This window comes from Salmo trutta, chromosome 11 (genome assembly GCF_901001165.1).
Source record: "Salmo trutta chromosome 11, fSalTru1.1, whole genome shotgun sequence".
Classification (NCBI taxonomy): domain Eukaryota; kingdom Metazoa; phylum Chordata; class Actinopteri; order Salmoniformes; family Salmonidae; genus Salmo; species Salmo trutta.
The window spans coordinates 1662616-1675742 of NC_042967.1; the positions used below are offsets into that span (position 1 = coordinate 1662616).

The window sequence follows — 13127 nt, forward strand, 5'->3', positions numbered from 1 at the left end:
ACCAGTTAGTTGCAGTAATTGCACAGGTTTTCGGGATCCTAATGTAAAGTGTGACTGGTATCCACAATAAAAGAAGATTACAGAAACTTCACATGCAGACTCGCATGCACACGCACGCATGCATGCACTTTCCTCACCTGGCATAGATGCACTACTCTTCTAAGGATTACTCTTGGGTGAGTGTTGTGATCAGTATTCACACACCATCAAATGTTATTTTGGGTTTCATTATCAGGCAACTTAACAGCGAAACCCCATTGATTCAGTACATCATGAGGAAATCTTCTGGCATCAACTATTACTATGTCTGTCTAAACATGGGTTCAGATAGTTCTTGTTTTCTTTCAAACACTTTATCTGTGCTTGATCGCGATGGTCTGGTGCAATAGAACCAATGCAATCATCCCAAAAGTGAAAACCCCACCTATCTGAATCTACAGGCGGGCTAAATGAAAATCTCCAAAAGTATATAAAAGAAAACAAATAACTACTTGAACCCAGATCATGTTTATCACGCTCACTCAAACCGTGTCATCCTAAAAGCAGTAACTGTTGGACTTCTTGATGATGTTGGAATAATACTGAAAAAGTTCAGGCCCAGAGTAAACATAACGGTACACTCGCAAAGGCGACTGAAAACGAGGGCCGAGGGGCTTACTTGCAAACTTCCCTTGCTTGGCTAATCATTTGGACCGGTCTCCAACATGGCGAGGTTAAGTGGACGAGGGTGTGTCTTTTAAGTGTTTGGACCGGAACCATATGCATTTGTTTTCACGTGATTTTGTTGACGTTTCTTTTTTTGTAAGGGATGGGCTGCATCAACCTAAAAGGAGATTCATACCATGGTGGAAACATTTAAGGTATATAGCAGGCTACTGTTTGCACTTTGATTAGAACTGTTAAACATCCATATCTTTCCAAAGTAAATATTTGCAAAGATATCAGTAACAAATCGAATACCTAATTGTTTGACAGAATTAATCAAATGTAGTGAAAAGATAAAACATTCGAAATATGGATTTGCTGTCTGATATTTGAATGCTTGCGGAGTGATTCCCAAATATTCAAACATCGTGTTGTCACTCGGGATTGTGTTTTTTAGGTTCACTGAGCGTAGGCAGACGCCTGATCCGACCTATTTGTCCCTCACCGAGGTTAAAACCAGCAGTGCCAGTATCAATCGAGCTTTCTAGCCTATTTGTGCCAGCTGAAGCTGGTGGTACGTCATTATGTGTGCGCACAGTTTATACTGAAGAGGCTTGGGGGCTCCGCCGTCCCATCGCGCTCACATTCAACAGGATGCGCTTGGAAACTATACTTCGCATCTTGCCATCTTTACCAAAGTAGTGGCGTGCACTCAAAGCTAAAATTCTAAATGGGATGCGCTCAGGCGACTGCGGTGCAGTGGCGGTTCTAGACCATTTCAACTGGGGGGGGCCAAGCTGGGGCCAGTTGTACTGTTAGAGGGGCCAATTACATTAAACGTTATTGTTGTCATATCATTTTCTTCACTGCATTGCAGGCATTAGCAGGCAAAAGACCATGTTCATAATCATTAGTGTTCCGCGTTGCCACTGTCTAATAACGGATGTAAAAAAACAATGATAGCAAAAATTTGTTATGTAAAAACTATTTCATACTCCACATTTAAGGGGGTCCAAAATTGTTGTCACAGGGGCACTCACAGGGGCACTGCCCCCCCCCCGGAACCGCCCCTGCTGCGGTGTAGTCGAAGGTGACAGGTTGTTTTATTCAAAGTTGAGAGTATTTTTACTGCCGTTTTGCGGAGAGGTGCGTTGCGCGCAGTGGTGGGGCTATCTACTCTTTCTCCAAACATTTCAAGGACACAGCCTGAAAAAACGACCTGTTCCACAGTAGGAAGTGAACATTGCAGTCAGAATGGCAGCTGTGGCACTCAATGGATCGAACATAACTACGAGGAACTTTACGAATCAGTTTGTTCAGCCGCCTTGGCGCATTGCCCTGTGGTCGGTCGCCTACAGCTCCGTTTTGGCGGTGGCTGTGTTCGGAAACCTCATTGTTATATGGATAATTCTCGCCCACAAACGAATGCGGACAGTCACCAACTATTTCCTTTTGAACTTGGCATTTTCGGACGCATCCATGGCCGCCTTCAACACTTTAATTAATTTCATATACGCTGCCCACGGAGACTGGTACTTCGGAGAGGCTTATTGCAGGTTTCAAAACTTTTTCCCCGTCACCTCCGTGTTCGCAAGCATCTATTCGATGACTGCAATTGCCGTTGATAGGTATGCAACTGACGCTGATCATGCCTACTTTTTAAATCACTAACGGTATTTATTTATTATGATATGATGATGATCTATAAACGTTATTATTCAGCACTTCGCATGATTCTTTACAAGCATTTTCTACCAGTAAAAGAAAACAGGATTTACTCTACATGGCGACGCTGATGAGGATCTGGGGAATTGGTATCCCTCCGTTTCCCTTAAATTGTTATTGAATTGAGATCACACACCATGGCTGCATTTTGTCATGTTTAAGGAAATGTGCATTTCATTGTTTATTCTATCCTGGTAGTAGTGTGTGTGTGTGTGTGGGGGGGGGGGGTTATATATTGTGTGTCTGCTGGGGAAGGCAGTATATTGCATGCGTTATCATGAGTATGTGGATGCCTGCGTACATGCATGTGCGTACATTTATACCTTTATGTGTATGTGTGAAGCAGATGAGTCAGTGGAGAGGTTCAAAGCAGCACCGACCACAGAAGATAATGAAAAGATTAAAACTATTAGTAACCGTGAACTTAGTAATGCTTTTCATCTTATTCATGGAAGTCAGGAGAGGTGAAAAATATTATATTCCATCTTAACTTACCTTGGCAGTCATATCAAGAGACATAGAATATCCAGACTGCTGACATCAATCCAGAGCACTGCTATATTACAGGTTGTGTATTGGAAATGTCCTTGTGATTCAAACTGTAAATCTAGATGAAGCTGGTGTCAGGCTTCTGTAGCATGTTCTGGCATATTAGTAATTGTAGGTTTGTCATCATTACGGCCCTGCTACACTATAGCCATCGGGTATCTGGCGTTGCCATCAGCCATTGAGGGAATGATTCCTTTGAAATCAATGAAAGCTGCTATATTGTCCATGTTGTGCTCACGTTGCGTCACATCCAATGGCAGCGTCCAAGCTCAGGAATCTCTGAGGTTCAGTTCTCGATGGCTGACACACGTGTTAATTCTATCTTGTGAATTTAAATAATTAGAAAGAAAGTTGACCTTGGTTGCGTATGGCCTCCACTAGACACCATTGGCTATTTTACTAAGATTTATGAAGCCAAGAAAATACTAGTGAGAAGAAACTCTAGCTATCTAGCTACATAGATTATTTTCACATTGTATACAAAAGAAACTTGTGTAATTAGAGGATTGTTTAGTACAACCACTAGCAACAAGTTAATGAGTACTTGCATCTGTGTAGGGTGTGTGTGTGTGTGTGTGTGTGTGTGTGTGTGTGTACACATGCTTGTGAGTGCTGTGTGTGTAGGTATACACTCATATGACCAAAAAGGAAAAATACATTTTTCATCACAGAAATACCAGTATCCACTTTACTTTACTTACACTCAAGGAAACCAAAACCTACACATGGAAAACGCCCCGCCAAGACAGCTTGGAAATAACTAATTAGTCGTTTGACAAATAGGCACAAGCCTGTGCTATTATTGCTCATTTTCAGACGCTAATAACTTATTAATGGCGTCTTCAGGGGGTGTCACTGGGGAAGCCTACACACATCCATTCCAGTAATGGAGGTGCCTCGGAGGGTTGTGTTATTGTGCCTCCACTTCACATCAGTTGACCGTGCAGAGAAACACTACCCCTTAGATAAATGTGTGTATTTATAGTATGCTTCGGATCTGTGCTTTCTTGTCAACTCCTATGGTCATTGTTATGCCTTTGTAACCGGTGTGAAATGGCTAGCTAGTTAGCGGGGTGTGCACTAACAGCGTTTCAATCCGTGACGCTACTCGCAAACTTCAGACGGGCAGGTATATGTGCTTTCTTGAGCAGGGGGACCTTGCAGGCACTGCAGGATTTCAGTCCTTCACGGCGTAGTGTGTTACCAATTGTTTTCTTGGTGACTATGGTCCCAGCTGCCTTGAGATCATTGACAAGATCCTCCCGTGTAGTTCTGGGCTGATTCCTCACCGTTCTCATGATCATTGCAACTCCACGAGGTGAGATCTTGCATGGAGCCCCAGGCCGAGGGAGATTGACAGTTCTTTTGTGTTTCTTCCATTTGCGAATAATCGCACCAACTGTAGTCACCTTCTCACCAAGCTGCTTGGCGATGGTCTTGTAGCCCATTCCAGCCTTGTGTAGGTCTACAATCTTGTCCCTGACATCCTTGGATAGCTCTTTGGTCTTGGCCATGGTGGAGAGTTTGGAATCTGATTGATTGCTTCTGTGGACAGGTGTCTTTTATACAGGTAACAAGCTGAGATTAGGAGCACTCCCTTTAAGAGTGTGCTCCTAATCTCAGCTCGTTACCTGTATAAAAGACACCTGGGAGCCATAAATCTTTCTGATTGAGAGGGGGTCAAATACTTATTTCCCTCATTAAAATGCAAATCAATTTATAACATTTTTGACATGCGTTTTTCTGGATTTTTATTGTTGTTATTCTGTCTCTCACTGTTCAAATAAACCTAACATTAAAATTATAAACTGATCATTTCTTTGTCAGTGGGCAAATGTACAAAATCAGCAGGGGATCAAATACTTTTTTCCCTCACTGTATGCACTGTATGATAGAGTCATCTTGGCTCTGCTCTTATTTCTATAAGTGATTGGTTGCAGTGAATTTAAATGATTCACTCATTTGACAGCAGATTGATTGGAATTGGCATTTTAACTGAATAGTATTCACTCAATGGGGTGTCAGTCAAACACTATGTTGCTGTCCTTCTGTTGACACCATTCTTTGATGGTCTGCTAAAGAGATGAGACAGACAAGACAGGAATTGTTTCCCAACACCACAAGCCTAAAGGGTTGTTTATACCCTAGCCAAAGCCAGATGCCAGACTTGGCTTGTAAAAATAACACACACACACACACACACACACACACGCTTGCATTGACTACACACACATATACGCATGCACACACACACACACTTCCATCAAAGGCATGCACATACCCTTGCATCAAACACAAGTGGCTTGGCACACACAAAACACGAACACATCCCTCAATGACTCTTCCTCTTCTGTGGTGTCACTTAATGAGATTATCATATCAAATGGGACTCTGGCTGATTCGATATTGATGAATATCCCCATGTTACGTCATATACTGTAGAGCTATGGTGTGATAATGGAGAAGTAGTGAGTGTGAGGCGCTGGTATCTCCTGCAGCTCTGCGACAACACAAAAGGAGCACCCTTTAGGCTCTGCTCTCAATGACCTTCCTGCAGCCGAGGCAGACAAATTCCATCTTTTTAAGTGTCCCTTCGATTTCATCACCCAATACCAGAGGTAAAGAGAACAAGAGAACATAGATTTGACCCAGATTGAAACACATAACCTCCAGTCCTACTTGTTTCTTGGCTGAACTGATGCGCAGCGCAATCCAGACAGTCTGTCGCCTTGGAAATGGCACCGGGCTGCAATGTGGGGGCCAACCCTACATGTGCCTCCCTTCCACCCCTCCATCCCTATTTCCTGTGGAAATGAAACGCATTTGCTGTGTGAACAGCACTTCAGATAAGACTCCTACACACACCTTTGATTAAAAACGGTAAGACATCCTCCCACACTCACACTCGTTTGGCGGGAAGAGTGTGACGAGGTGCCAGTCTGTCAGCGAGTGTATTTTTTCAGAAGGGACTGATTTTAGATTTAACATTGTTGGTAGTTGACACTCTTCAAGCAAGTCTCCCACTTCATTATTCTTCGTTATTCTTAGATGGTCATGTTAGGCGCAGTAGCCTCTAACTGATGTTAATGGCTGAGACTATGCACGTTTCAACTCTGAAAATCATTAAAGATCCAATGCAGATGTTTTTATCTCAATATCAAATAATTTCTGGGTAACAATTAAGTACCTTATTGTGAATATTGTCAATTAAAATGGTACAAAAATAAACAACAATAGCTTCATAATAAAGAGCAAGTTAGCTGTTATTGGCAGAGAGGTGGTGTCACCAGGCAGGCCAAACTGATTTCAGGCGGTCTTTTCAAACAGCTCTTTCACTTAAAGGTCATTATCATAATTTTCACAGTATTATTCCAACCTCATAGTGTGGATATATATATATATATATATATATATATATATATATACACTGCTCAAAAAAATAAAGGGAACACTAAAATAACACATCCTAGATCTGAATGAATGAAATAATCTTATTAAATACTTTTTTCTTTACATAGTTGAATGTGCTGACAACAAAATCACACAAAAATAATCAATGGAAATCCAATTTATCAACCCATGGAGGTCTGGATTTGGAGTCACACTCAAAATTAAAGTGGAAAACCACACTACAGGCTGATCCAACTTTGATGTAATGTCCTTAAAACAAGTCAAAATGAGGCTCAGTAGTGTGTGTGGCCTCCACATGCCTGTATGACCTCCCTACAACGCCTGGACATGCTCCTGATGAGGTGGCGGATGGTCTCCTGAGGGATCTCCTCCCAGACCTGGACTAAAGCATCCGCCAACTGCTGGACAGTCTGTGGTGCAACGTGGCGTTGGTGGATGGAGCGAGACATGATGTCCCAGATGTGCTCAATTGGATTCAGGTCTGGGGAACGGGCGGGCCAGTCCATAGCATCAATGCCTTCCTCTTGCAGGAACTGCTGACACACTCCAGCCACATGAGGTCTAGCATTGTCTTGCATTAGGAGGAACCCAGAGCCAACCGCACCAGCATATGGTCTCACAAGGGGTCTGAGGATCTCATCTCAGTACCTAATGGCAGTCAGGCTACCTCTGGCGAGCACATGGAGGGCTGTGCGGCCCCCCCAAAGAAATGCCACCCCACACCATGACTGACCCACCGCCAAACCGTTCATGCTGGAGGATGTTGCAGGCAGCAGAACGTTCTCCACGGCGTCTCCAGACTGTCACGTCTGTCACATGTGCTCAGTGTGAACCTGCTTTCATCTGTGAAGAGCACAGGGCGCCAGTGGCGAATTTGCCAATCTTGGTGTTCTCTGGCAAATGCCAAACGTCCTGCACGGTGTTGGGCTGTAAGCACAACCCCCACCTGTGGACGTCGGGCCCTCATACCACCCTCATGGAGTCTGTTTCTGACCGTTTGAGCAGACACATGCACATTTGTGGCCTGCTGGAGGTCATTTTGCAGGGCTCTGGCAGTGCTCCTCCTGCTCCTCCTTGCACAAAGGCGGAGATAGCGGTCCTGCTGCTGGGTTGTTGCCCTCCTACGGCCTCCTCCACATCTCCTGATGTACTGGCCTGTCTCCTGGTAGCGCCTCCATGCTCTGGACACTACGCTGACAGACACAGCAACCTTCTTGCCACAGCTCGCATTGATGTGCCATCCTGGATGAGCTGCACTACCTGAGCCGCTTGTGTGGGTTGTAGACTCCGTCTCATGCTACCACTAGAGTGAAAGCACCGCCAGCATTCAAAAGTGACCAAAACATCAGCCAGGAAGCATAGGAACTGAGAAGTGGTCTGTGGTCCCCACCTGCAGAACCACTCCTTTATTGGGGGTGTCTTGCTAATTACCTATAAATTCCACCTGTTGTCTATTCCATTTGCACAACAGCATGTGAAATGTATTGTCAATCAGTGTTGCTTCCTAAGTGGACAGTTTGATTTCACAGAAGTGTGATTGACTTGGAGTTACATTGTGTTGTTTAAGTGTTCCCTTTATTTTTTTGAGCAGTATATGTATATATATATATATATAGCAACACTATATACGTTTTTGACTGCACTGGGCCTTTAATGAATGAAACGCTCAAATTCTTGAATTGCTATTTTTGTGATGCAAATGAGGGGAACACAATTTGGAAGACTGATGTGTAGGCTAATGCAGTGTTTTCACCCTCTACCCTTTTCATGCATTATTTCCATCCTTTACCCCTTTTATGCCTAAAGAAATGACGAAATGCCTTATTGCAAGTATCTATTTTGGTCTTGGCTGCCCTTGGGTATTGCTTTGTGGTACTTTGTACCTCACTTAAGACCTCAGGAAAACACCATCATGAGATTTCTGTGATGAAATACAATGAAGCACTGAAAGAGCATCCCCCTGCGTGGCACTGCACTGCACACACACTGCTACTGAAGTATAATTGATCAATTCTGAATTCCTCTCATCTCAATACCAGGACCCAAGTGCCACTCAGACTAAATACCAAGTGATTTCAGACGTGTTGAGGGAATGCTGTCTGGCCCTTTGGGAGTATTCCAACCATCATTGAGATGGCAGCCAGGGTTCTGAAAGTTATCAGAAACAGAGTCCGAGGTGCATCATTCAAGGAAAGGAGATGCTAATTAGCATTAGCATCAACAAGCCGTGGCTCTCAGTAATGGACAGTCATAAAGTGAGGCAAACAAGAGGATGCAGCAGCATAATAAATAGTGTCCCCAGGCTTACAGAGTGTTCAGAGTAATCTCCTACTAATTTGGACGATCCATTGATTCAGCTTTGTCCGTGGCTTTGCCCCAAAGCCTCTTGTTTGATATGAATGAATCGACAATAGAAACTGCCAGACCACAAGTGGATTTCTGAACGTCTTTGTGTTTTGGAAACACAGGAGACAAAGACAGTCAATTCCTTCTCAATTCAGTACAGGAATTGAATTACATAATTCAAATTGCATGTCAAAAATGTAAAATAACATTCACACATTCATCTATGTAATTTGCCACTACAAAAACTAAATTCATGATTGGGACTTCCAAGACTCCACACACCCTGAAAGAGAGGACTTCCTCTGATTCAGAGGGGTTGGATTAAATGCGGAAGACACATTTCAGTTGAATGCATTCAGTTGTACAACTGACTACGTATCCCCCTTTCCCTTACTTTAATGTTTGACCTTTGACCCCATTTCAACGTCTTGACCCCTGCAGGTACATGGCCATCATCCATCCTCTGAAGCCCCGGTTGTCGGCTACAGCCACCAAGGTGGTGATCATGTGTATCTGGGCGCTGGCCGTGGTGCTGGCCTTCCCACTCTGCTTCTACTCCACCATCCGCATCCTGCCCCGCCGGACCATCTGCTACGTGGCCTGGCCCCGCAAGGAGGACGACCCCTTCATGTGAGTAACAACACCTTTAGCCCTGTAGCCTCCTTTGTAGACTAGCCTCCTTCAAGCCGTTAAAAAAGTATACAGTATATATCTTTGAAGTATTTTGTTTTTTTATAGGATAGAGAGCGATAGAGGTGGAAAGTAGGAGAGTGCTGAAAGAGCAGTAGGGCAGATCTGAACCCACATGCTGGCAGCGGTACATCGCACCAGGCCACCTCATTCTAGACTTCTATACGACTACTTCATATGAGACATGTTTATCACACTAAGCCTCTTTTATCATCATAAGCTTCTTCATTTCACTCAGTTTTACATGGTTACACTTTATGGCAGCTTATGTATTATGGGAACACTGCTGCTAACTCGCTCTCCAAACAAGGCGCATGAATTAAGGAGCAAACTGAAGTGAGGAGGATATTCCGCAACTCTTGGAGCACAGTGGAAATTGATAGAAAAGTGTATTTATTGTTATTTCAGCTCGTGGCCTTTTTCAGGGTTGTATTATGGAAAGATGTGACTGTACCAGTTGAGAGAGAGAGATCATTAGCTTGCCTGCTCTGGGCTAGCTTAGCATAGCCCTTCTTTTCACTCCTCTCTCTACAACTCAATGTGTTATCTCACCTCATCCCTTTTTGTTGTGTTACAGTATAAACACATCATCTGACTAGCACTCTTCCCTCTTCCCTTCTGCTTTTCTCCTCTCTGGAAGTGCACACAGGTCCTCTCTCTCCTCTCTCTCTGAGATTTGAACGGCTCTTTTTATCATGCCTGTCTAGTTTGCCTCACTCTTATTTTCCTCCTTCCTCTCATCCCTTACTTCTCTGCCTGCATATCCACTTAAAAAAATGGGCCAGTGCCATTTTGCTCATTGTTGTTTCATCTTTGTTTACATTCTGTTTTTTTTCTCCCTGTCGTGCCCAGGTTTCATATCATTGTGATGGTACTGGTCTACCTGCTTCCCCTAATGGTAATGGGCATCACCTACACCATCGTCGGGGTGACTCTGTGGGGGGGAGAGATCCCGGGCAATTCATCTGACAACTACCACGGCCAGCTCCGGGCCAAGAGGAAGGTAAATCCAGGGATTATAACCCACGACACAACGTACTTACGATGCTCTGTCGGTACCACTGACCCAGAAATCTTTGTTTCTGGGGTGACAGCGCTTCAGGTCTCAGGAACTTTAAGGCAGTAGCGATGCTATATAAGCCATCCACTAGGATTTTCGCAGATGGTCAAAAACCCATTACATAATAATCAATCGATCTTCAAAGTGCCAAAAAATCACTCCAGTGAGTTGGTTGAGGGTTAGTGTACTACGGGGACATATAATTCATCAGAACACACATACTACATACATACTGTACTATGGGTACAAACTCGGATTGCATTTATAGCAAGATAATGGAGGATTTACTGTGTCTTTATGTGTTTCGACATTCACAATAACTATTACGTTACAGTCTGGGTCTCCTAATCCAGCACATTGGTCAATCTCTGCAGACAAAAACCTATCAACACAACCTAATCGCCAAAACACAGCACAGACCTTTAAGTCTATGAAAAAGAATTTGAGACGTTCGTTTTTTCTGACCTGTGGTCACCGTTCCGCCATCGACCCTGTTTTTTTGACGTAGTGGCTTTTTGACATGCAGCGCTAGCTCTGAATGCTAATGGCCTCCTAAGGCACTGCGAGCTTGGCCCTCCATCTCGTACCGATGTCAAAAGTCAACGCTTGGATATACTCTCCGGACTGTCTACTTTGTGAGTCACAGGCATACTCAGACAGTCAGAACAGGTGACTTGTCAGTGTTGTTTTCTGGTTTTGAGAATAAAACATGCTTCCTAAGAAAATAGTTGTGTTAAACAGAAACCGGAAATGCGGCCTAGGCAGAGTTAATTGAAAACCGGTCCAACATTTCGGTACACACTCCATATAACAGATTACATTTTGCTTTGGATTTTGACCCATTTTGTCTCTAAGAAGCTTGTGCCAATACAATTCAGTATCGACCACAGTGGGTGGGTCAGGCCCTGTCCATTCTGGCACTAAGCCTAAGAGGCTCCCTAAAGGGGCAATCTGGGATTCAAACAACAAAGCTGACTCCTTGCCACTTTTTTGCTAAACAGCTAAGAACTGGCCATCCATTTGAGTTAAAACATGTATGTACTAATTCCAGATTGCCCCTTTAAAGTCGGAGCCCTGCTGGGTAAATGACCTTAAGCCGACAGGAAATATGAGAGATGCACCTCCACTGGGAAGGAATGAGTGATAAGGATTGGACTGGAGGCACTAGAGTGTCCACACTCTAAAGACCACAGAGACAAGAGAGCTGGAGTGTGAAGTTGGCTAACACACGAACGGACTGGAGCACCAGGCTAGGCTATTGTATGTGAAGAGACCTTTCTATCTATTAGAACAATACCTCTGCATAAACCATAGAGTTTCAATAGTAAGAAGGTCACCTCCACACCCCAGGCACATATTCATAAAGCATCTCAGAGTAGGAGTGCTGATCTAGGATCAGTTTTGCCTGTAAGATCTCAATGAACTAGATGGTAACTTTACATGAAGTTAAGTTGTGGGACTTGCTTTAGCTCTTTAAAAGTATTTTTGTGGTAGTGGAAGAAGTTTTACTTGACTATGTAAAGCAAAGCAGTTACTGTACATATAGGCAAAGTTAAATGTAGAAAAATAATTGGTCTGATTTACGTTGATATACTACTATATCAACCCTGTTAGGCTGTATCCAGGCTGTATCGCAACCGGCCGTGATTGGGAGTCCCGTAGGGCGGCACACAATTGGCCCAGCGTCGTCCGTGTTTGGCCGCTGTAGGCCGTCATTGTAAATACGAATTTGTTCTTAACTGACTTGGCTAGTGAAATATATTTTTTAAATAAATATTACTTTGGACTGTGCGGCAGTTAGATCACATATTCAATCAGAAATAACTACACTCTGACTACTACACTTGTATACACTTTGCTACTAGAATACGACAGTATATCTAAACTGTAATAATACAGCACAGAAGACAATGAGGCATTGTTTAACTTTTTATAGAAATAAACAAAAATGTCACAATGTATTTGGATGACAGCGAAGTCCTGTCTGGGCTGGAGGGAGATCAGTGAGAAGAGGACCCAGTGGCCGGAAAAGGAGAACCCCTTCCCTCTGGGCACCTTTAAACCCAAGGGGGACACAAGTTAACTGAGCATAGCATACATAGGGCCCTATAAAATCCACAACAATGCTTAAACCCACATCAGGGGCCGCTTTTGAGGTCTGGGGAAAAATAGAAATGTAGATTTTGGGTGCGTTTTGCATGAGTTTGCAAAACAAATGGCCATTTAGATTGATTTAAATAATCATATCATATTACCAGGTATGCATAGGCCACTTCGTAGTTAGCATTTTAATTGAGAAGGTTTTTGGGAAAGCCTTTCCATCCCTACCAGAAGTAGTTTATCATTAGCATCATCGCTAACGGCTACACAAGTGTAGACCTACACGCACACTGCACACACACGCACACAGACCGTGACATTCCTGTGCCGTTTCAGAAAGAAAAATACAAATCACGGATGCTGACTGACAGAATATCTATGTTGATGCGTGTAAAAACAGACGTTTTCACATGCAATAAAAAAATAAAATAAAAAACTGGAGAAAGTTTTCCTTTAGCCTACGTATCAGATTCTAGTTTGTTGTTGTTGTTAGGGGTGTGACAACCTGGCTATACTCTTACTCGTAATCGTATCCATAAATTGACAGTTGATACTCGTGAACAGGAAAAAACAGAAGTGTTTTATTATGCCTAAGTAGATG

At 43.4% G+C, this 13127-nt stretch overlaps 1 protein-coding gene across 1 annotated transcript in view; it reads left to right on the forward strand.

Moving 5' to 3' along the window:
* The first annotated feature begins 1790 nt into the window (after positions 1–1790).
* The window catches only part of LOC115202078 (neuromedin-K receptor-like), a 41255-nt gene continuing 29918 nt past the window's right edge, over positions 1791–13127 (forward strand). The window contains exons 1-3 of the mRNA XM_029765961.1: positions 1791–2273; positions 9118–9306; positions 10219–10369. Coding sequence (XP_029621821.1) covers positions 1900–2273; positions 9118–9306; positions 10219–10369 — 714 coding nt within the window. The 5' untranslated portion in view covers positions 1791–1899. The remainder of the gene's footprint in view (positions 2274–9117; positions 9307–10218; positions 10370–13127) is intronic.